Consider the following 26,250-nt stretch of genomic DNA (forward strand, 5'->3'; position numbering starts at 1 on the left):
ATGAAGCAACGAGCACACATGGATGGAGATGTGATGATCGCTGGGTTTTTCCCTCTCTACATTTTGGGAATTGATCATGGTAGCAGTGAAGATTCCAGGCAAGGTGACCTCACACCGTAAGTAACTCATCATTTTATTCCCAGTTGCTGTTATATTCTGAAGATGTACAATGGTTGAAAGAACTCTGGGTGCACACATTAATGTTCTCCCTTCACACTGCTCTTCATCCCTATTGTTCCAAGAACAGCTTAGTTTCATTGTTTTGTTTAACATGTACTGTTGAGTGATGTTCTGCCTGCTAGTAGAAGAGGATTCTCTTGCATTCAATACAGCTTCTCTTTTCCAGTTCTATATATTCTTCACTTTATTATTAAGCATCCCTGTTTATCCTTTATTTCAGCTGTGATTGCATAATGTAATGCTATTACAATCAACCTGAGTCACTGGCATGACATCTTTACTGAAAGGCTGTTCCTATGTTTCTTCCTCCCATGCTAGTACTCTAAGAATTTTGCTTTAGTAACACCTATATGTTGAGAACGTTGATAAGATTTTGTATTGTAGGTTGGAGGCTCATGCCTATGATCCTAACTACTCATGGCACTGATATCTGAAGATCAAGATTTGCAGCCAGGCCAGGCAGGAAAATTGTGAGACTTTTATCTCCAATTTACCAGCCAAAGATGGAAGTGATGCTATGGATTGTCAGAGTGTAATCCTGGAGCTAAAAATCTCAAAGACAGTGTCCAGGCAGTAATTTCATATCACAGGACTTCCATAAACACACACACACACACACACACACACACACACACACACACACATTCTTACTATAGACAAGTAGTTTCTCTTCCAAAATAAGCCTTGTATCATTATTATATGTCAGCTAGGCTCCACAAACCGGGCATTAACCAGGCAGCTCAGCATTATAAAGAATCCTTGTGGGTTAGTTTTATCTGCCCAGAATGAGATATGCTTTACTTGTGCACATGCATAATCTGGAATTTGGTCTCTAACACTCAGTCTCACTAGAAATAGCTATCTTAAAAATAGTAAGAAAAGAATAATGACTGTTAAGAACTTCTAGAAATTTTAGCAAGCTGATTCCTATTCAAGACAAATGTCATTGTCTCAGTCATGGGCACTCCCTTTCAAGTACTTATGTGACAGGTATAGCCTGAGAGAGCTGCCCACATTTGAGAGCAGAGATCACAAGATAGGAATTGCTCTCTTCTGTGCTTTAGATGGTTTAAGTCCTTACTTTATATGTCACTGGCATGTTTATCTTACTTTTGTACTGGTGCTGGCAGCTCAGACTCTTGGCATCATCCCTGAACATTTTTGCGTAAGGACAGTGCTCTATCACTTAAGCCACAGCTCCACATCTGGCATTTTGGGTAGTTGAATTCCTGCTCAAGCTGGCTTCAAAACACTATCCTCAGATCTCAGTCTCCTAAATAGTTAAGACTACACTCATGAGCCACTAGTGCCTAGCTTAACTCATCATTTTTATTCCCCACTCTTTACTCATGCTCAGATGATGTTCATTCTCCTAATACCAAAAATATATCTGAGGACTTTTGTGAGCATGCTAATATAGTCCCATTCAGTAATATGGTTCAGCCAGTGGAGTTTTCTTAGCTACCCACATATATGTAGTAAAGTGTGGTCAGATTCAATAACATTTTATGCATGGTATTGATAACAGACAGCAAGATTTATCCAATAAGTCTTTCTTGTACATAAATAGAGCCTTGCAATTAGACATAAGTAGTTAGAGATGTGCTTCAAATCTGTGCCCTATGATGTTAAGGTGATGTTTACTAATTTGGATATAATATGTTGCTTGTCCCAAATAATTGGTTCCTATTGTATTTCCATACCGCATGTCATATACTCTTTTGTATATCTTGACTGACAGCCTTCTTTCTCTCCCATATCTCTAATTTCTTTCAGAGGTAACTAGGAAGGAGGCACTAGTGATTGGCTTGCTTTGTACTCTTGCTTGGTTTTTGCCCTCACAGCTGATACTCTACCACTTGAGCTAGCCCTCCACTTCTAGCTTTTTCTTGGTTGACTTGAGAGAAAGAGTGTCTGCCCCACCTTGCTTTGAATTAGGATCCTTGTTTCTCTGCCTTTCTGCAGGCATAAGCCACCAGTAGAAGCAGTTTTAATTTCTTCAGGAATCTCCAATTTGTAACTGTTATATATTTTCAATGATCATGCAAATTTTGTCAGGGTTGATGTGTAACTGAGGATTTGCTCAAATGGTGGAATTCTTCTTTCACTATTGATTTTTTATTTGTACTTTTTAATTTTTTAAGGGTTTGTTCTTCGTTTGGATTTTGTTCCTATTGATATTTAAGTTTTTGAGTCAGTTGACACTTGCTATTAATCCTCTGTGAGGTGAATAACGAGCAAGATTTTTAACTATTCATTTCTCTGTCCTACAGATTCTTTCATTGTGCTGAAGAGTTTCCATTGGAAACAACCACAGCTATTTTACATCTTCAGTACTCAGAGTGGAATTTAGGGCCTTGCAAATGAGACAAAAGATTCCACAAGTTAGTGAAATTAGAGCTTAGTTCTTGCTGTACTTTTATTGCTGTTTAAGTCTTTTTAAGATACTTTGGTATATATGTTTACCTGCATTTTTCTCTATTACTTGCAAAGTTCCAGTCTTATGAACTAATTAATTTTGAGTTAAAAAATTTGCAGTATCTAATTTCAGTGTTTCACACCAGGATATGTATTTCACAATGCCTTTTGCTCAGGGTGCCATGTTTAGGCTATATATTATTTGGCAACTTCTCCAAGAATCAAATACTGTTGTTGTTTACAATTTCTTCTTCATCTTATGTTTCTTTGATCTATGTGTCTGTTTTCATCAGAATTTTTTTCAGTGATTCTGTCATGGCAGTAGAAGTGTAATATAGGTATAGGGTTATTCAGAATTACTCTTATTTCTGAACATAGCTCCGGATAATTGAGGATTTCCTTTTTCATAAAATTTCATTTTGCCACTTCTGTTTTTGTGAAGAAAGTGATAGGAATTTTGATAGAAAGTGAACTGAAACTGTAGATGACTTTTCAATCATGTAGCAAATTTCACCATACTGATTCTGGCATGCAGATATGTGCTGACATGTGTAATTTTCCCCCTTAGATGGTTCACGATTTCTAGGTCAGTCTTATCACTCTGTTGTTTGTGTAGAATCTACTCTTTCATTATTGATTATTGCTAGTGAGTTTCCATACTCTAATTCTTTTTCTTCTACTTGATTCTTTCCTCTCTTCCACTAAGTTTGAGTTTCTTTTTCTAATTCCTGGATATGCAGCATAGTTCTTTAGTAAAATATCTGTACTCCTGATTTCACAAAGGTTGTTACAGCTTCAATTTATTCCTCCTCTATATCTATAGAATTCCCATATACTGTTTTGATTTTTGTTTGTTCCAATGATCAGTTTAATTCTTGAAATTTTCCTTGCAAAGTAGCTTATTCATCATGCATTAACCTTAACTTGAATGCTTTTGATTACATTAAATTATTTATTTATGGTTGAAAAATAACTCACTTCATTTTCAGGTTACATGCATATTTCCATGTTAATTTCCAGTCTAATTGCAGTGTTAGCTGCATGTGTGCCTGATATACATTCAGAATGTTTAAAATCTGCTTTCTTCTTTTTCCTATCCCCTGATCTCTCCTTGAGTATGGTCAGTATGTTGATGAAAGATGATTTATTTAGACATTGGAGAAAATGTTCTGTAGATGTACATGAGGCTCATCAAATCAAGGTTGAAAAATAATTCTTATAACTCGCTGTGGATTTTGTCTGTATGATCTTTAGAAAATCCTCAGCTATTATTGTATTAGTACTATCTCAAAATTGGCTTAAACAGAGTTGTGTTTGAAGGGTGTGTTAATACATATTCTCAATGGTTATGTCACCTTGTTGATTTGATCCCATCATTGTTGCATTAGAATTTATCACATTTGGTTGTTTTGATTAAAGACTATTTGATGTGATACATTATGGATACTTTTGTGCTCCTTTGGCTTTCATTTCCATAGACTGCCTTATTCCACTCTTTTTTTTTCATTCTATATGTTGTTTATTGCTATTGTAAAAATGATGTACAGAGGGGTTATAGTTTCATAAGTAAGATGAAGAATATTTTTCTTATTTGGGGGGGGTCTGGTTGTGGGGCATGAACTCTGGGCCTGGGCACTATCCCTCAGCTCCTCAGCTCAAGGCTAGCACTCTACCACTTGAGCCACAGTGCCACTTCTGGCTTTTTTTTTCTGCTTATGTGGTGCTGAGGAATCGAAACCAGGGCCTCATGCAGGCAAGGCAAGCACTCTACCACTGAGCCATCTTCTCAGCCCCAAAGAATATGTTTCTTTTTGAACAATATCTCCCCTTCCCTCACTATTTCCCTCCCATCTGCACCTACCATTTCTACAGTTTATATTCCACACAATTAACCTTTGTCCCACCATTTCTTTTGTTTACCCATTGTTCCACCATTTCTGTGGCTTCATGCCTATCCTAAGACACATGAGTGAACAAACAAATGGTAAACCAAAACAGCAATATACAAGAAAAACCTGTTTTCTGTTTCCTGCAATTGATTTAGACAAATCTTGTTTTATATCATCAGTTGCACATAGGTATTGCACCTTGCCTTCATATTCCTTTTCACAGAATATTCTCTTTTGTTCTCACTGTGAGGAATGCCTAGAGACCTGTGTAATTTATCATGTCCATGTGGTTTGTCTTTCACCATTGATTTTATTTACTTGTAGATTTTATAGGTACATTATACCCACTGCACTCAGAGAACCATGTAACCTATGTTTCTCTGGGTCTGGCTTACCTTCCTTTCTTAAAGTCATTGAGGGCCATTGATAGTGAATTGAGTTTCTTGGAATCAACCTATCATTTGGACTGGAGGCTTCATTCATTCAGCCATTCTAACTCTTATTGGTAGAGTTTTCTACATTTCCATACCCAGTCATTATTGACAAATCACTTCTCACTACTGCCATTAAGTAAGTACGACAAGTCAATTGAAGCTTCTTCTACCCTTTCTCTCCTTTTAGAGACTTCATTGTTTAGTGAGTTCAATAGTAGTGAGTTTTGACTTTTGGATCACAAGGTTTCATTTGTCTGTTATATATTCTGTGGAACTTAGGGAGATTAATATAGGTTACAACAAGCAATTTTGGACGGAAGACAATTATACATGATGATAAGAATGAAAGAAGTGAAAATACACAGACAAGTAGTGGAGGTATTTGACCAAATCCTTAAGTTAATTACAGAAATGCTGTAATGAAACTTTTTTATTTAAATATTTGTGAAAATTTTTCTTGTACCATATTAAGATTAAAATATTCAAGAAATACAAATCAAAATTATCACTGCTTTGTATTTTTTCCATCATTTATAATATTGAATATCTGTGTATTATAGCAATAATGAGGTATATTAATAATTTTCCCTCTTCATAAGATTGACATGCATGATTTCTCTAGTATATTTACAATGTTAGAACATTTTCAGCTCAAATGTATCATCACATTTACTAGTAAATTCCATACAATTTTTCTAAATTTTATTTTCTTTAGGTAGTTGTACAAAAGAGTTTCCATTCAACAGAGCCTCTTGATACTATACCCCTTGATCAATTTCACCCCTGTTAACATGTTTTTGTAGGTTGTAGGCCTTGAACTCTGGGCCTTGGTGCTTTTCCTGAGCTCTTCACCTCAAGGCTAGTGCTCTACCACTGGAGCCACAGTGCTACTTCCCTTTTTCTGGTGGTTTATTGAAGATAAGAGTCTCATGGACTTTCCTGCCCAGGCTGGCTCTGAACCACAATCCTCAGATTCTCAGCCTCCTGAGTAGCTAGTATTACAGGAATGAGCCACCAGTGCCCACCACTATGAACATTCTTACTCACACCTGCTACCACACAATTTCATTCACCTTTCATGATTTTAGATAATTTATAGAATTTTTGCCATCTAACAATTCTTGTATACTTTATGTTTATTTATGTGTATACATCACACAAGTATTCCATTACTCCTTTTGTGGGTTTTGACTTACTTTCTAAGGAATTACATTATTTGTGTTCTTAATAGATTAAATTATATCTCAATTAACCCATGGCTAAAAGCTTTGTTGCTGCCCAGTAATATTCTAGTTCCCACTAATGAGGGAAATCATGCAACCTGTATTTCTCTGGGTCTGGTTTACTTCACTTAACATAAACTTCTCCAAGTGTCTCTAAGTGTTTAATGCCGTTCTTTGTAATAGAAGAGCAATTCCATTGTGTAAATAGACCACAATTTCTTTATCCACTTGTCTACTGAGGGACATCTTGGCTGCTTTCCTATCATGACTATTGTAAAGAAAGCTGCAATAAATATGACTGTGCTAATAGCATTAGTGTATCCTTGTTTCGTGCTGTATAGGATCTCCCAGAAGTGGAGATGCTGGATTCTAAAGCTGTTCTATTTTTAGTTTTTTGAGGATCCTCCATACTGCTTCAGATTGGTTGAACAAATTTACATTCCCACCAACAATGTAATAGAGTTCCCTTTTGACCACATCCTTGCCCACATTGGTTATTGTATTCTTTAAAGTTTGCGTTCCAAATAGGGTGAGGTGCAATGGCAGTGTTGTTTTGATTTGCATTTCCTTTATGACCAGGACTGATGAACATTTTTCATTTGGCTAATAGCCATTCTTACTTCTTCCTCTGAGAAGTCTCTTTTTCTGTATTTCAATATATTTTTTATAGTGAAAATACCATAGAGAGGGGTTACAATTACATGAGCAAGGTAATGAGTACATTTCTTATCAAGCATTGTTGCCTCCTCCTTTGTTTCCCCTTACCATCCCTTCCCATCTGACCCCCTCAAGTCCCCCCACCCTCCCAATCCCAGCCCCCCTCCCACCCCCCCTGTATAATCCCGGTTTTCAATGTATTTGATGTTGGTATTATTTAGGGAGGGGAAGGGAAAAAACAAATTGTTTAAATAGGGATACAGGTGGACCCTTGCAGCAATGAGATAAGAAGTCTCTCTTAAATTCTTTACCTAATTTATTATTCAGGTTGCTGTTTCTTTGAGGGATAAGTATATTTTTTGAGTTTTAACTATATTTTGAGCTCTAAGTGTATTTTGGTTATGAGGTCTTTCATGATGGATAGTTGGAAAAAAATCTCCCGTTCCCTCATCTTTCTATTTATATTCTCTTTCATAATCTTCTCTAATTCTATTTTATTACTTGGGTTGCTGTTCAATTGATGATTCAATGTTTTGATCTCAAAGTATATATTGTATATGAGCCCTTCTCCGGGGATAGCTGGTAAACAAAACCTCACAATTTTTTATTTTTTTCCTATGTAGCTTGTTAGCTATGCCCTTTGCAGTCCAGAAAACTTTAAGTTAGTTGTTGACCCTTTAATCCATTCTATTTTAGTTCTGATTCTGGAATTTTCCTCAGAAAGATTTTATTTGTTCCCTTTCCTATAAAACTCTCACAATTTCTGCCCTTACAGTGAAGTCTTTCATCCAGTTTGAATTGATGTTTGTATAAGGTGATGTATGGATATCTAGTTTCAGTTTTCTGCACATGGATGTTCAATTTTTCCAGCATCATTTGTTCAGCCTATAATTTGGGCTCCTTTATCAAATATCTGATGGATACAGGTCTTTGAGTTCATTTCTGAGTCTTCTATTCTGTTCCATTGATTTTCTGGTGTCTATTTTTGCCAGGACTAAGCTTTTTTCATTACTATGACTCTACAGTAGAGTTTAAACTTTGGTAATGTTATTCTTCCAGCACTGTTCTGACTGCTAAGAATTGCTTTGGTATGCATTGTCATTTTTATTTTCCATAAATTTCTGGATTGCTTTATTTCTCTCTTTGAAGAATTTTGTTGGAATTTAGATGGATATTGCATTGCATTTGTAAATTACTTTGGACATTATTGTGATTTTTTTCACAATGCTTCCTCTTTCAATCGATGAGTTTAACAGATCTTGTCCATCTGCTTAAGTAGTTTTAGATTTTCTTTTTCAAATTTTAAGGTTTTCACTATAGAGGTCCTTCACCTATTGGATAATTTGAGGAAATTACAAATCAGGTTTCTTTTTGAATTTCAGCCTTGATCCTCTTGACAGTAGCATAAAGAAAGAGACAATATTCTGGGGTTGACTTCATACCTGGCTCTTTTGCGAAAGTTCTAGGTCAAATCTTGTACCTTGGGATAGGAGATTTTGGAGTCCATTATGTACTTTATGAGATCATTTGTGAGAAGGGATAGGTTTACTTCTTGCTACCCTTTTGGTATCCTGTTTGTCTCTTGCATACTACTCTTCCTAAGAATTCCAATACTATGTTGAAGAGAAATGGAGAGAATGGATATCCTTGTCTTGTTCATGATTTTAGAGGAAATGTCTGTACTTGTCCAACATTGAGCATAATGCTGGCTATAGGTTTCTCTTATACAGCCTTTATTAGTGAGGACTGTTCCAAGGATTCCTTGCTTCTCCCGAGTGTTTATCACCAATGGATTTTGGATCTTATCAAAGGCTTTTTTCTGCATCAATCAAGATGCTTATGTCTTCTTGCCCTTGCTTCTGCTGATGTGTTTTAATTAGTCGATTGACTTACCTGTGTTAAACCAGCTTTGCATCACTGGGATAGATCCACTTTGATCTTAGTGTATGAATTTTTCATCACTTTTTGGATTCCATTTACTAGTATTGATTTGAGAACTGTTGCATCAATGTTCATCAAGGAGATAAGTCTGAAGTTCTCTTTTCTTGATGTGATCTTATCAGGTTTGGAAATGAGTATATTGCTGGCTGCACAAAATGAGTAATGTTCTGTCCCTTTGTATTTCAAGACTTTGAGAAGTATTGGTGATAATTCTCCTTTCAAGGTCTTTTAGGATTCAGATATAAAGCCATCTGGTCCTAGGCTTCTGGAAAGGAGGTCTCTTATTTTTAATTCAATAACATTGTTTGTGATGGGTCTGTTCATTTATTTTATTTTATTTTATTTATTAGTTTTTTATTTTTAGTGTTTCTGTAGAGTTGATATAGAAAAGGGTTACAGTTACCTGAGTTAGGTAATCAGTAATGAGTACAATTCATTTGAACCATGTCTCCCTTCCCATCACTGTCTCACTCTTTCTCTTCTGACTACAACCACAAATGGCCAGTTCATTTTCCACATAGTGTCTAGTGAGAATCAGTGTTGAACTTGTTCATCCTGTTCCTCTCTTTTTGTTGGTCTTAGGGCTTGAACACTGGACATGTGTGCTGCCCCTCAGCTCTTCAGCTCAAGGCTAGTGCTTGACTACTTGAGCCACAGCACCACTTCTGGTTTTCTCATGGTTTACTGGAAATACAAATGTCACACTCTTGTCTGCCTGGGCTGGTTTTGAACAACAATCCTCAGATATTAGTGTTCTGAGTAAATAGGATTAAAGGCATGAGCCACTCACACCTCTCATCTGTTCCAGTTTTTATGAGCTCTCTCTTACCCTCCCAAATACAAACAAAATATAAGACAAAAGGTAAAGAGAGTAAAATGCAGACACAATGTGAAGTAAAAATACATTCTATTTCCTTTCCCTACAGTTCACTTCAAACTATATTATTTACATAGTAACTTGTACATAGGTACGAGGACTGTGTCCACCATTCCTGTGCATATTCTCCTTTGGCCTCTTTATGTTATTGTCTAGGTCCCTAAATAATTAATAATCTCCAAGTATGTGCACATTTATTTATCTGTTTAAGTGACTTAGTGTGCTTATTTTTAGATTTATAGACATGTCCTAGTTACCAAAAATGAGGAAAAACATGAAGCCTTTATTTCTTTGGCTCTGACTTACTTTGCTTACTTTAATTTTCTGAAACTTTCTAGTTCCTACAAATGGTACAGTAGCATCCTTTCTGATGGATGAGTAGAATTGCATTGCGCATATTTCCCACATTTTCTTGTTCTTTTTTCCACCAACGAACATCTAGGTTGATTTTATATCTTGGTTATAAATTCTCCCTTGAACGTAGTTGTTCTTACGGTGTTAGTTTGACCTGATTTTTGGTCCATTGGTTAAATGCCCAGGAGAGGAATTGCTGGGTCATATGGAAGCTTTATATTTAGTCTTTTAAGAAAGGAACCTCCATACTGTTTTCCATACTGGTTGAACAAGATTACGCTCCCAGCAACAGTTTAATAGGGTTGCTTTTGGGCCACATTCCTACCATCATTTGTTATTGTCAGTTTTGTTGATAAAGGCCATTCTAACTGAAATGAAGTGGAATCTCAATGTTATTTTGATTTACATTTCTTTTTTGGCTAGACATGTTGAACAGTTATTTATGTGTTTATTGACTATTCTTTTTTTTCCTGTATGAAGTGTCTCTTTCAATCTTTATCCCATTTACAGATTGGGCTGTTGAGTTTGGGGAACCTTATTTTGTAGGGTTTAATTTTTTATCTCTATGTGTACTCTGGATATAAGACCTTTGTCTAATGTATAGCCCGTTAAGATTTTCTCCCATTCTGTGGGCTTTCTATTTATCTTATTCTCTATATTCCTTTCTACCAGACACTGTTTGCTTTGGTACAATCCCATTTATCTAGCCATTCTTTGATTTGTTCTGATTCTAAATGTTTGCTTTGAGGATTTGGCCCCATGCTTAAAAGTCGTGCATCTCCCCTACCCTATCGTGTATCACTTGCATAGTATCTGGCTTTATATTGAGGTCTTTGATCCATTTAGACATGATCCTGGTGCAAAGGGTTCTATGGGTATCTAGTTTCAGTTATTTTACTATAGAAATTGAATATTTCCATAACATTCATACAAAGGCTTTCTTCCAAGATGTGTTTTGGCACATTATCAAATATTAGATGGCCATATGTTTGTGGGCTTATTTCTGTCTTGTCTTCTGTTCCAGGAATGCTGAGGCCAATTCTTGTGTCAACACCAAGATTTGTGTTTTGCTATGGGTTTGTAATAAAACTTGAAGTTTGGTGTTGATATTTTCCCAGCACTCTTCTTCCTGTTAAGGATTTTTTCCTATTCTCAATCTTTTATTCCATATGAATATTTGGATTGTGTTCTCTATTTCTTTGAAGACAATCATTGGGATTTTGATGGATATTACATTGAATTAGTATATTGCTCTAAGCAGAATTGCCATTTTCATGACTGTAAGGTCCACCCTGGGAAGGTGGGGCAGACTCCACCCTCCTCTTGGTTGTCTTCCCTCAGTACTTGTCTCACCTAGATAAATGGCACACTTGGAGGCAGTCACCTTCTTCCTTCCCTGAGGCCACATCAGCATCTGGTGTTGTCACACCTTCTCCCGCCCCTGATCTTGATAAGTCGTCGCCAGGCTGTGGTTCAACTCTTTTTTTTTAATGTTTTTATTGTGAAAATATTGTACAGAGGGTTTACAGTTACATGAGCAAGGTGATGAGTAGATTTCTTTTCCAGCATCGCTGCCTCCTCCTTTGTTATCCCCCTATCATCCCATTCCTCCCACCTCCTCATCTACATCCCCTACTCCCTCTCCACTTCCTCTCCCTCTCTGCCTAAATTTTATCCCTGCTGCTCAGGCTTCCAACTTGACCAGAGGCAGCCTGGAGCAGGAAAATAAACCTTTCCTTTGCCTGAATACCACATGTTGCTCTCTCTTTCCTCAGCTGTGATGTAATTTATCTAACAATGACTTTAATTCACCCAGACCAGAAGCATGACATATTTTCCCATTTCCTTAAGTCTATTTCATTTTCTTTTTCAGCATCTTAAAGTTTTCATAATATACATGCTTCCCATCTTTGGATGAATCCAAAGTATTTTATTTTTCTGAGGCTATTACAAATAGAACTGTTTTTCTGAATCAGTATCACTCACCTCATTGTTGGCACACACGAAGGCTACTGACTTTTGTGGGTTGATTTTATGCCCTGCTACTTTGCCAGAGTTTCCAATCAACTCAGTAAGAATCCTATGGAATCTACAGGATTCTTTAAATACAGGATCAAAACATCTGCAAATATGAAAAATATGAATTTCTTCTTTGATTTTGATTCCCTTTATGTGCTTCTCCTACTTTATTGCTCTTGCTAGGAATTCCAATATTTCATTGAAGAAGAGTGGATAGAGTGTGCATCCATATTTTGTTCACAATTTTATAGGGAATGGTTTTAACTTTTCCACATTAAGTATATTTCTGGATCTAGGTTTGTCATATACAGCCTTTATTTATTTATTTATTTTTTAATTTTTTAAATTTTCTTTGAGTCCAGTCATGGGCCTGAACTCTGGGTCTGGGCACTGTCCCTCGACTCTTCAGCTCAAGGCTAGCTCTCTACCACTTGAGCCACAGTGACACTTCCAGTTTTTTTTCTTTTTGCTTATGTGGTGCTGAGGAATCGAACCCAGGTCCTCAAAAATGCAAGGCAAGCGCTCTACCACTGAGCCGCCTTCCCAGCCCATATACAGCCTTTATTATCTTGAGTAATATTCCCTGGATTCCTACCTTTGGTAGAGCTTATTGTAAAGGGGTATTGCATTTTTGCCAAGTGTTTTCTCTGAGCCTTTGACATGATCATGTGGTTTTTTCCTTGCTTCTGTTGATGTGGTGAATTACATTAATTGGCTTCCATATATTGTACCAAATTTACAACCCTGGAATGAATCCATTTGATAATAATGTTTAATTTTGGGGGGGTGGACAGGGTTGGGTCAGTTGTTGAATTCAGTTGGCCAGAATTTTGTTGAGGACTTTCGGTCAATGTTCATCAAAGAGATGAGTCTATATTTATCTCTTTTTTTGATGGGTTTCTACCTGGTTTTCTGATGAACATGATGCTAGCTTTATAGAATGAGTTTGGTAGTGATCTTTCTCTTTTTATTTCATTCAATAATGTGAGGAGTATGGGAATGGATTCTTCTCTGAAATTCTTATATAATACAGCTCTGAATTCACTTTATCCTGTTCTTTATTTTATTTTATTTTTAATTTAATTTTATTTTTTTGTGAACATACTGTACAGAGGGGTTACAATTACATGGGGAGGATAATGCATACATTTCTTATCAAGCATTGCAGCCTCCTCCTTTGTTTACCCTTCACATCCCTTCCCAGCCTCCCCCCCACCCCCTCACCCGATCCTCCCATCCTTCACCCCCCCCCCCCGCACCAACGTTGTAAGCTCGTTTTCGACATGACAACTTGTACTTCTCATTGTTGCAACAGGTCCACCTGTATCCTTAAATAACTTGTTTTTCCCCATCTCCTCCACAAGTTATACTGACATCAAATATAGCGAAAGCAGGGTTATACTGTGGGGGAGGGACATAGAAAGCAACAAAGAGATAATCTTATAAATGCATTAGAAACAAATGCATGGAAGAAAAAAACATTAGAATACATATCTAAGGGTTTATTTTCCTAACATCATATTATCTGACCTTTTCCGCTTGACTCATACATTACTAGATATTGCAAATAAGGGAAACCATGGGACCTATGTTTCTTTGGGCCTGGCTTACTTCACTTAATATAATTTTTTCCAAGTTTTTCCATTTCCTAACAAATGGGCCAATGTCCTGGGCTTTATTTTAATGGAAGGTTCTTGATTGCCATTTGAATTTCATTACTTACTTGTTTTGGGACTATTTATTTGACTTAAATCTTCTTGGTTCAGTTTGGGGTTATCAATGTTCCCTAGGGATGCTTCCATTTCTCCCAAGTTCTCAAATTTATTGGTATAAGGGTCTGAGAAAAATCCCCTACTAATACTGTGAATCTTGCATATTGCTCTTGTGATGTTCACAATTTCCCATCTAATTTTGTAAATTTAGGTTTGTTCACTTCTTTTCTAAGTAGAATTTGCTAAGTGTCAAGTTTGATAATTTTTTCAAAGAACTACTTTTTTTTTAGTTGATCCATTCTATGGCATATTTACTCATTAGTTCCTTTTTCTAATCTAATTTTTGTTACCTGTTTCTCTCTATTAATTTGACGTTTGGTTTGCTCGTGCCTTCCCAAGGGTATGAGGTTCTTGCTTGTGTTTTCCATGAATACTTCCATTAATTTTTGGTTAGCCTGATCTCACACACACAAATTTTCTTATGCCTAATTTCAATTGTCATTAATGAAGTTTATCAGCAATACTTTTAGTGTATCTTTTCAAGTGTATTCTCAGCTCCTATTCATGTACTCTTTGTCTGGATATTTTCTGGAATAAGCTCTTTTAGCCCTAATGCTGTCTTCTCTAAAAGACATAAGGTAATTGCTATCCACTGTTGGATTTCAGCTCTACTTATGAAGAGAGAAAGGCTATATAATGAAGAGTAGTTTAGCTTATGTGTTTGTTTTACAAACAACAAATCATCTTGTATGAACACATATTTCAAATCATCATATCTGAAGACCCAGGTTTTTATCTTGGAGATTTTCATTCTCAGAAGAGTGCGGGAAGAGAAAAAGTATAAAAGCAGATTCACAGCTCAGTGTGTCAGAAATCAGGGCTGTTCTGCACTACAATTTCATTGGGAATGGCCTGACTTAGGATCCTTTAGAGGAAGATCCTTAGTTGCCAATTGCAACTTGATTCTAGTTGTTACTGGAGTTAAATGTAGGTGTTCCCATCAGAGATGATGGGATGGAGAACATAATGGGGGATGTAATAATTTTTATTAATTTCCTGTGTAGAACAGGTCCTGGTATTATTTTTCCAGGTACCTCCCTGGCTGCATTTGTTCCCAGAAGTGTTGCTGACCACACATGGGAGATTTAGGGCAAATTGGGAGTGGTTCTTTGCTGGCACAGGGACAGGTCCTGGTGTTCTTTTCACAGATGCTTCCCTGGCTATGTGCCCTGTTGTTGTCAGCCAGCAAGAGTTTTGAGTTGGAAGCTGTAGTTTGCTAGCAGAGGGGCAGAGAAGTATTCTGGGGAACTTTCCTCTATAGCTGCAAAAGGAATGGGAAAAGAATTTGTTTTTTTTTTCTTCAAATAGGTTCCCCTTCTCTTCAGCTACCGGAGGGACTCAGTCAGGGCACTTTGGGTCACCAAAGGAAGCTGGTCTTCTAAGACTGGGGTCCCTCTATGTGTACTCACAGATTCTGGAACCAGTATGGGCCAGTGAAGTCTTGGTGAGGGACTTCTGTGTCCTCATGTGGCAATGTCTAACACCTTTCCTTGATTTACTCCCTACTCTCCTCTGTCTCCTCCACCCGCCCCCACTGTGTGGTGTCTCGCTCCTCTTTTTGGTCTCCCTGCCTAATCTGTGGCAGCACAGGGCCTAGATTCCAGTAGTTCAGTGGGGTTGTGCATGCTGCCTTGCTGTTTTCTGCTTTTGCATTATTGTGGTGGGATAGCTTCTTCTGTCTTAGAATGACTCTGTCCATTTAAACTTTGATTGGTATGGATCTCAGAAGGTGGAGTGTGGTCTAGGAACCTAAATTTCTATTTGGTCAGAGATAGCTTGGTAATTCACCTGTGATGACACTACCACCTCACCACTACCTTTCTAGAAGTATCAGGCCTATTTTAGATGTGTGTCAGTAAAGTCTTGACTTGATAGTTTTCTAATTTGTTGATGCAAGTAATCATGGATATGGACTGTCATCTGAGCACTGCCTTTGTTGTACCCACATTGAGTTGGTGTTTCATTTGCATTGAATCCTAGAATATAGTAAATTTCCTTTATTGCATCTTTGAAGACCTCCTGATTACTCAATATTGAATTGTTCACTTTCCATGAGTTTTAGCATTTTCTATGATGGGTTTTCATGTTGAGTATACTTGTTGAGTATACTTCCTCGGGTCTTTTCCTTGATTAGTAATGGTTTTGTCTCTCTTTTTTACTTTTTTTTTCTCCTTTTTACATTTTATTGTCAAGGTGCTGTACAGAGGGGTTACAGTTATATAAGTAAGATAATGATCACATTTCTTGTATAACTTGTAACTCCTCTCTCATTTATCTCCCTCCCTGCTTGCTGCCTCCAAGCTCCCCCCAAGTTGTACAGATCATATCCAACATATTGTCTTATGAGTATTGCTGTTGCATTGGTTCCCCCTTTGTCCTTTGTCTTACTATTTTGTTGCTCACCTTCCCTTCTCTTGTTTAGATAAATGTATATACAATACCCAGGGTACCAAAATCAAATACAGTGACAACAGGGAATAAACCAAAGGGGGGGGGACAAAAGAAGAAATGCACTCATTACCAGGTCCATGTAATTGTAACCCCTCTTTAGGTATTTTCACAATTAAAAAAGAAATTATGTAGTACATAGACTGAAAATTTACTTTGATATTTCTTAAAGGAAAGGCATGGTGGAGATACATTCTCTTAATTGGTCTTGTCTGAGAACATATACCTTCTACATTACTAAAGGATATCTTTGTAATTCAATAGTCTTAGTGTATAATTTAGATATTTTTATCTTTAGTACTGTAAAAGTCTCATGAAATGTTCTCCTGACTCTTATGGATTCTAATGAGGAGTCAGCAGTTAGGAAAACACGGGTCCAACTGTAAGTTATGGGTCCAATTTCTGTTTTAGCCTAAAGAATATTTCATTTAAATGTATTTCACTTGTGAGAACTTGTTCATAACACTGTAGATGTCATGGTCAAAACTTTGATTATACTTCCATTGTTAGGTATCTTACATTGTGTCCTTGTTTACATTAGGAATTTTAAATTCTGCCATATGCATTTAGAACATACATTTAAAATTTTTTGCATGCCCAAACATCTACTGAATTCCAAAAACTGTAAGTTACTTTTTGGAAAATATTCTTGTCAAATTTTGACAAATATTTTTCATACATCTTCTTTCTAACTAACAGTTTAAACCTCTATAGATGCATGTTTAATCAACTTTTGTTCAAGCTCACTATTCTGTTCTGTTTTGAAGACTTCACTAACATGATAAGCTTTCACATATACCCACACTAAATGTTGAGTCATTCTTTCTATATTTCCATCATGCCTTCATTATTTCCTTTGTATAACAATGCCTTTTGATTTCATTATATTAATTTCTTTAGAATATGTACAGGCAGAAACACACCCTTGCACACGGACAAGACAGAGAGAAAGAAAGAAAAATACTTTTCAGTATCACAATCTGAATATTCTGGGAAGAGAATTGTGATCATAGCATTGAACCATGATGGACTTAGAATTGGGATTTCAATATAAAGCTTGCTTACAATTCTCTCTTCATCACCCATGTTGGAGGTTCCTCTCTCCATAAGGAGTTACTTGGAATTGGATACATTCTTTTTGTTTTGCTACATACATAATAATAAAACTCCCTCATCTCATATTTGAGCTCTTTTTCTGGTTGATATTACAGGAAGAACTGTTCAATAGTTAGTGTCTGTTAGCACACCCTGCTATAGGTTCTTCCATAAAAATACTTTTTGCAGGCTAGGAAGGTGGCTCAGTGATAGAGTGCTTGCCTTGCATGCATGAGGCCCTGGGTTCAATTCCTCAGCAACACATAAACAGAAAAAGCCAGAAGTGGTGCTGTGGCTCAAGTGGTAGAGTGCTAGCCTTGAGCTAAAAAGCTGAGGGACAGCACCTAGAGTTCAAGCCCCAAAATTGCCAACTAAAAGTCCTTTGCTTCTGAAAGTTGCTCTTAAATTGATTATTCATTATACTGGCCTGTCACATAAGTACATAATATAAACTTAGTGACTCAAAACACAAGATTTATTTTTCACACAGGTGGACCGAATTGCCCTTAACAGAATATTTTCAGCCTCACCAAAACCTAATCCACAGACAACATATTTTTGCTGCTGTTCATGTGATAACGGGGGGAAGTTCTCTCTCTCTCATGGCTTACAAAAGCATTTCTCAATATAATTCATGGAAAAAATTGCCTTCATATACTTACATAATTCTATACACAACCATACGTCTTTACATTCGCATTCCATCGCAACTGGGGATAGTGTTTTGATATATTCATTGGCAAAGAAACAAGTATTCAATCCATCAAAGCTTTAAGTTTTGAAAAAATGACTCAATTTCTATGCTCATTATGCAGGATCTTAAAGGATTATCAGCTTGTTTTGGCCTTGGCTTTTGCTATTGAGCAGATCAACAAAAACCCTTCTCTTTTACCCAACATGACTCTGGGATTCGATGTCTATGATGTTCAATTCAGAGGTTGGAAAGTGTTTAGGAAGCCCTTCACTTGGCTCTTTGGGAATTACAAGATTCCAAACTACTCCTGTATGAGAGGCAGCAGGTCTATAGCAGTGCTTACAGGACCATCAGTAATAACATCTGACCAGATTGGGACATTGCTGGGACTGTACAGATTTCCACAGGTGAGAGTAGGAAGTATGGAAGGATATAAAAATGCGTAATTTGGTGTCATTCCAGGTGTTACCAGAAAATTATAGGAAGAGACAGGACTTATAAAGCTATTAAATTTTGTGGTATCAAAGCCAAGTACTCAAAGATTGGGGAATCTATCCATCTATCTAAACATCAATCAATCTAAATATCTATCTATATCCACTGTCTGGAAAATAAAATGGAAGAGTTCAAACAGACAAATGGATAATTTATTGTTTCATCAATGAATTTCTTTAATAAACCAGAAAATGGAAAATGACTTTGCAGTGTGAAGATACGTTGAGCACAGTATTGATGGCTCACACTTGTAATCTTAGCAGCTCAGGAAACTTGTATCTCCAGTTCACCAGAAAGAGAACAAAATGAATGAGTCAAGAGATACAGCACCAGTCTTGAGGATGAAAGCCAAATAAATGCAAAAGACCATTGGTTGGTGCCATGCACACACACACACACACACACACACACACAAGATATTATGTTGAAGTAAGTATTGTTCACAATGAGAAGGGGTCAATGCATTCTCTCACCTGTGAAAATTAGATCTAAAATATGAATAGGTAATATGATATAAATATGGAATAGTCATAGCCATTTACATAAATAGATAATCTATGAGAGTAAAGCATGGTATACGTAGGGGTAGAACCCCATGCTGTAATTTTCCTGGTCTAGTGACACCAGAAATGAGCACCAGAAAACTGAAACTTATCTTGACTTAGTGGGGTAGGTGATAAGATAAAAAGGCAGATGATTACAGAATGTATGGGTAGGAAAACAAACATAATATAGTCAATGGACACATGTGAAAATTGAATTAAGAAAGTCAGGGAGTGCGTGGGAATGATATAGATGTGAAGTAGATAGAAATAGTGGCAAAGATCAAGAGACACTTTACAAATGAATGCATATGTTTTACAACTATTAAAACAATTAAATTATTTTTCAAAAATTATAACAAAATCTACCTTCCACCAACTGGTTCTTTACATACTTCAGAGATTGTGATGCATGGCGATCTTCTCATTCATGGAGCATTCAACTTTTTTCCCTTTAGTTTACCATTGGTTCATTTGATCAATCCCTGAGTGACCATAACAAGTTTCCTGCTCTCTATCAGATGGCCAAAAAGGACACCTCAATAACCACTGCTATGGTGTCCTTACTGCTTCACTTCAGCTGGAACTGGGTGGGACTGATGACCTCACAAAATGAGAATGGTGTGTCGGTTCTTGCTGAATTAAAAGAAGAGATGGCCAAGAACAGACTTTGTGTGGCCTATGAGGTAGTGATCTCAAGCCAAGACCTGCAACATTTATACAATATCATGGGAAATTACAACGACATAAATAAAGCTTCAGCACGTGTTCTCATTATATATGGTGATCAAGATTCACTAAAAGCTTTAATGTTGGGTATTGAGCAAGTACTCATAACAGGCAAAGTTTGTATCATGAACTCACAGTGGGATTTCACCCTGAAAAGGAAATATTTCATGCTAGGCTCATTGCATGTACCTCTTATTTTTACGCACCATTATGCAGATGTTTCTGGATTTACAGATTTTGTCAAAGCAATTCATCCTTCCAAATACCCTGAAGACTTTGTTCTTGCGAAGCTGTGGTTTCTGTCATTTAATTGCTCAGATTCTGAGACTGACTGTGTGACATGGGACAACTGTGCTCATGATGCTTCTTTGGATTGGTTGCCTGGGCATATTTTTGACATGACTATGTCTGGAGACAGTTACAATGTATACAATGCTGTGTACTCTGTGGCCCAGGCTCTCCATAAGCTGCTTCTTCATGAAACAGAAGTGCAAACACTGGGAAATAGAAAAGAAACAGTGCTTTCCCCAGCACAGGTAATGTCTTCTATGTTAGAGGGAACATGCCTAGAGGAAAAACTCTTTCTAGAGGGGTTTCTTTTTTTTGTCGGTTGTGGGGCTTGAACTCTGTGCCTGAGTGCTGTCCCTCAGCACTTCAGCTCAAGGCGAGCACTCTACCATTTGAGCTATAGTGCCACATCTGGTTTTCTGAGTGGTTTATTGGAGATAAGAGTTTCATGGACTTTCCTGCCTGGGCTGGCTTTGAACTGTGATCCTCAGATCTCAGCCTCCTGAGTAGCTAGGATTACAGGTTTGAGCCACCAGCACCCAGCTTCCAGAGGGGTTTCTTACTGTACGAAATTAAAATTTCTGTAAGTATGCATGTGTGTTTGTGTATATAAATGAATACATATATATATATATATATGTGCGTGTGTGTGTGTGTGTTTGTAAACATGTCATACATATCTTGGTTGCTAATAGTAATGAATTTATATATATATATTTATTTATATATATGTATGTCTGTATTGGAAGCAATTTTCTCAAATATTAAGCTTTTTCCTTTTTATTGACAGAAACTACTGTAAACACAAAATTGAATAAACATAGATTAATATTAAAAAATAAATATTTCAGGTGCTTTTCAAAACCTTAGGATATGCTTTTTGTTTATAGGTCTTTGAGGAACTCTATAGTTGTGGGTATATGCTCTTAGGGAAACAACAGGTCCATAACAAGGATAAAATATATTCTGTATTTCAATACATGATTTTTTGTCTATTCAGGGGATTGAAATTAGGACATGGGCTATGTCTCTGAGTCTATTTGTGCTCAAGGCTACTGCTCAACCACTGAAACAAAGCACTACTTCCAGCTTCTTCTGAATAGGTTATGGAAGACAAGTTTTTCAAGGGCTTTCCTGTTCCAGCTGGCTTTGTAGTGAGATCGTCTGATCTGTGCCCCTTGACTAGCAAGGACTACATTCTTGAGCCACTAGCATACTTCTTATGAATTCCTTTAGTTACCAATAATCTGAACATGTCAATAGCTAGTGTTTTGAAAATTATAAATTCAGCTTTTCCCCTTGAATTTCTTCAATCATATCAAAGGATGACCAGCTGAACATATTTTTCATAAGTGACTTAGATTCATTCAACATTTGGTATTAAAAATTTTGCAACCTAAAACTTTAGATATTCATAAAAGTAGTTGTTGGGGTAAGCTGTAGCAAAATGGTTTCTCTTGTAAAAAGCCCTTCTATTCTTTTTCTGAGTGATCAAGAAAGGTTATTTCAAAAAATTATTTTTGTTCCTCCATGTTTTCTTCTGTGTTATTCTTGAATTCAGACTCAGACATTAAAAGGCAATTGGTAACTTTTCTTAGTTCAGGTTTTCTGTCTTAACTCTGGGATGTACTTCAACATAAGATGATGTCTCTCTTTTAGTTGCACCCTTTACTGAAGAGCATCCAGTTTCACAATCCCAGTGGAGATCAAGTGATTTTGGATGAGAAAAGGAAATTGGAACCAGAGTATGACATTCTGAACATTTGGAATTTTCCAGAAGGGCTGGAACTTGCTGTGAAAGTAGGAAAGTTTTCTCCCTATGGTCCCCTTGGCAATCAATTGTCTTTGTTTGAAAATATGGTAGAGTGGGCCATTGAAGCTACAGAGGTGGGTAGGATCTAATCCTAATAATTTTAATAACACAAAAATAAGCAAAAGCCTCTCTTCAAATGTACACCTGCCTGAGTTCCTGCAATTTTCTCCCATAATCCTAGCTACTCATATATCTGGGATGTGAATATCATGGTTTAATATGTCAGCCTACCCAGGGTAATCTGTGGGACTGTGACCTCCAATTAACCACAAAAATCTGGAGTATAACTGTGACTCAAGTAGTAGATTGCTAACCTTAAGCAAGAACAGCCAAAATCCAGTGCCCAGATCTTGAGTTCAAGCCCCAGAATCAAAACAATAAATTGGGTTTTTCAATGATGATTTCAAATATTGCCATATGGTATAAATTAAATTTTGCTCGTGGATTTCTAGCTTTGTGATAAAGTACCTGAGGAGTCACTTATGTGGTATTAAAATTCATTTTGCTCCCTTCTGAAGTGGTTCACTCAAGGGTTAATTGATCTGCTACTTACCCATCTTTGATGAAGGTACCATCCTTGAAGGTACCTGTGAGACTATTCCCACATCATGGCCACTGGCAAACAAAGTGGAAGATACCATGGGCCTGGGGTTCCCACAACACTATAAAAAGGAGGTCTTCCTTCTTCTCTTTTCCATGTCACAGATGAATAGGAGACAAGATATAATGACCTGAACTCAAGAAAATCCCAGAGGGCTATACACTAGAAATTACTTTCTCACCACTACTTTCCACCTTTTAAAGATCTCATTCTTTGCAATAACTCAACAGGCTAGAAATCAAGGTTGTAGCCCATATGTCTTTGTGAATCATGGAATATGGGCTCTATGACATAATATATTTAATCAACTGCACTCACCTGCATAGAAGCATTATGTTTACTAATCCATTAATTAAAACAATGGACTTTGTGAAATTTGAGGTGTAAATCTGAACAGTTTCTACACATCATTGATTTTCCTCAGACTCCTCACTCTGTCTGCAGTAAGAGTTGTGATCCTGGATTCAGGAAATCTCCTCAGGAGGGAAAGGCTGCCTGTTGCTTTGATTGTACCCCTTGCCCAGAGAATGAGATTGCTAATGGGACAAGTAAGTCCATGAATTATGAAGCAACTGTTCATCTCTTCTTAGGTTTCCTCAATCTAAACAAGTCCAGCCAATGTTGTATATTGGGATTACAATGCCTGTTTTCCTTCTCTCTGATCATAATTTCATTTTGACAAGTGGTGTTATTACTAGTTGGAATATAATGTCATGGCTTTGGATTACATATTCAGTAATATTTTCTAGTCCATTTCAGTGAATGTAATACCAAGAAATCCTTCTTATCACTAATCATTAGGACAAGTATATACTCTAATCTGTAATTAAACATGTCTTATTAAGGACAATGTTCATCTTAAAGGTTAAATTTTACCTACACAAAAAAAGAGATCTTGCATATCTTTATTTCTCAGTGCCCAGAACTAGTCTTAGCCTGAGGCAAGTGCCCAGAATGGTGGAGTTAGTTTAAGAAGCAAGCATGACTGTAAAGTGTCCATAGTGGTCACTCCATTCCCACTGTTTAACAGGTGAGCAGGTGACACAAACAAAATGTGATCAATTCAAGGGTAAGGGGCCATGGGGATAAGTGAATGTTTTACAAAGACATGCAGGAAACTGTATTCTATAAGATTACAATTATCGATAAGATTGCAGAACTGTGCACAATTCTGTTACTAAGAGTGTAAGTGTTTAATAAAAAAACAAATGAAGAACATGGAAATGGAAAAATGTTTAGAAAAGCACATATACATTTATTTTTATGTTTTTCATCGTAAAAGTACTGTACAGAGGGGTTATAGTTACATGAGTAAGATAATGAGTACATTTCCTATGTAGAATTGTTGCCTCCTCCTTTGATTTTCCCCTACCATTCCTTCCTTTCCACCTCCCCAAACCTCCCCTCTACCCCCCACACCCCAAACAGAATTTGTAAAGTTCGTTTTCAACATAGTGTCTTGTTCATCTCATTGTTACAATGGGTCGACCTGTATCCCTATTTAAGTGTTTTGTTTTTCCCTTCCCCTCTCCAAATCAGAAAAGTGTATATAAATGAAGCAGGGCACCAGAATTGAATACAATGAAAACAAGGATTATACCATGCTGCAGGAACATATAAAAGAAACAAAAAACATCACATAGTACATTATAAGTATGTTAAAAACAAAAGCGAGAAAGAAGAAACAAATTATATCCTTGTCTTGGAGTTCATTTCACTTTACATAATCTTATATGGTCATATGTATATAACTTTTGACCTTTTATACTTGTATTAGACATATACTAGTTATTGCAAATAATTTTATGATAGTAAATGCTGACATTTTAGAATTACTGTAAATGAAAAATTTCCTAAATTGTGTGAAGGAAAAGAAATTCATAACAAGAACTAACCTCATTCATAACAATAACTAACCATAGTATATACTTCTCAACAGATATGGAGCATTGTTTGAGGTGTGAAGATCATCAGTATGCCAACACACATAGGACTAAGTGCCTCCTGAGAGTTGCAAGTTTCCTGGCTTTTGGAGATCCCTTGGGCTTGGCTCTGGCCTGCATAGCTCTTTGCTTCTCTATGCTCACTGTTGCTGTTCTTGGGATGTTTTTGAAACACCAAGACACTGCCATTGTTAAGGCCAATAACAGGGCTCTCAGCTATAACTTGCTCATCTCCCTCATCTTTTGTTTCCTCTGTTCCTTGCTCTTTCTTGGCCGACCCAAAGCAGTAACATGCATCCTACAGCAGATCACATTTGGGGTTTTGTTCACTGTGGCTGTTTCCACAGTATTGGCCAAAACAGTGACTGTGGTTCTGGCCTTCAAGGCCACTTCTCCAGGGAGAAAAATAAGGTGGCTGCTGGTATCAGGGGCTCCTAAATCCATCATCCCCATCTGCACCCTTATCCAGATAACACTCTGTGGACTCTGGCTGGGAACCTCTCCTCCCTTTGTTGACACAGATGTACACTCTGAACATGGTCATATCATCATCCTGTGCAACAAGGGCTCCCTCACTGCCTTCTACTGTGTCCTGGGATACCTGGGATTCCTGGCCTTGGCCAGCTTCACTGTAGCTTTTCTGGCTAGGAACCTGCCTGACACCTTTAATGAAGCCAAGTTCCTGACATTCAGCATGCTGGTGTTCTGCAGTGTGTGGATCACCTTCCTGCCTGTCTACCACAGTGCCAAAGGGAAGGTCATGGTGGCAGTGGAGGTCTTCTCCATCTTGGCCTCTGGGGCAGGACTCCTAGTCTGTATTTTTGCTCCAAAGTGCTACATCATCTTGGAATTGTCAAATAGAAATTCTCTGCATGGTTTCAGGGATAAAAAACATGGGAGGAAAAACAAGCATTATTAAGATTAAACTCATTTTTTGATTATTATTCAGAAGCTCTGATTTTTAAATCCACAGTAATTTCCCCTTCTAGTAATAAACATTATAGATTTTTTAATTTCAATATGTTAGTACCTATTGTATATTTTTGTAGGATTTGTAGTCACAAGTGGTGTTGATCACTATTTAAATTGGAATTCTTTTATATTTTTATTCTTCTAGTTTAATCAAGGCTTAATTTTATCATCTCCACTTTAGTGTGTTCATTATTGTCTTTCAATCATTTTTCCAAATGTTTAAGTATGCTAACTTCCTTTCTACACACCACAATTTTGTAAAGTCCTCTAATCTCTGTCTGTCTCTTTGTCTTTGTCTTTCTCCATCTCCTCTATTACTACTCTTCCTCTCTCTTACCCTACTTCCCTCATATAACTTTAAGAATGAGTGTATATGTTACAAAAATAAGCTTATTTTTAAGATTAAATGTATAAGATTTTTGACTTTTCTCTTAATATGAAAATGTGTAATGCATGATAGTTTATTCCTCAATGCCTAGATATACTTTTTAAATGTATTGTTGTTTAAGCACTCTATTAATTTGATACATAAAATTTTGAATGTTAAAATATCAAATATTATTTCTTATAATGTTTTCATTTCTTACAATCTGGTGATTCATCAACATTTTATCTGTCACTTTTTAAATTCTTAATTTGATCAGGAAAGCATTAGTTATTATTTCAAATAGATTGATGTACTAGCTTCTATTCTATTTTCACGTTTACATATTTAAGGCATATAGACGAAACTTACTTGTTTCCTGTCTCTTTAACTGTTCATAATGTGTTTCTTCTGATATTAATTAAATTTATTTATACATGCTTCAACTCAGGGCCTAAACTGCCCCTTGTCTTTGTCACTAAATACTGCTTCACCAGTGGAA

The 26,250-nt window shown here is 36.8% G+C and overlaps 1 protein-coding gene across 1 annotated transcript; it reads left to right on the forward strand.

Moving 5' to 3' along the window:
• Positions 1-25,331, forward strand: LOC138813694 (vomeronasal type-2 receptor 116-like). Its single transcript, XM_070002079.1, has 6 exons — positions 1-116; positions 18,123-18,408; positions 19,497-20,303; positions 21,715-21,942; positions 22,894-23,017; positions 24,409-25,331. Exons 1-6 carry the CDS (start codon positions 1-3, stop codon positions 25,329-25,331), a joined length of 2,484 nt encoding a protein of 827 aa, XP_069858180.1.
• Positions 25,332-26,250: the final 919 nt, after the last annotated feature.

This window comes from Dipodomys merriami, unplaced genomic scaffold (genome assembly GCF_024711535.1).
Source record: "Dipodomys merriami isolate MVZ:Mamm:240054 unplaced genomic scaffold, mDipMer1.0.p SCAF_6, whole genome shotgun sequence".
Classification (NCBI taxonomy): domain Eukaryota; kingdom Metazoa; phylum Chordata; class Mammalia; order Rodentia; family Heteromyidae; genus Dipodomys; species Dipodomys merriami.

What these genes read in the sequence shown, in the direction of transcription:
- LOC138813694 (XM_070002079.1), top strand. Translation starts at nt 1, where the DNA reads ATGAAGCAACGAGCACACATGGATGGAGATGTGATGATCGCTGGGTTT. An exon ending in AGGCAAGGTGACCTCACACC is followed by an intron (nt 117 to 18,122) that starts GTAAGTAACTCA and finishes CTCATTATGCAG; the next exon opens with GATCTTAAAGGATTATCAGC. An exon ending in CAGTGCTTTCCCCAGCACAG is followed by an intron (nt 20,304 to 21,714) that starts GTAATGTCTTCT and finishes TCTCTCTTTTAG; the next exon opens with TTGCACCCTTTACTGAAGAG.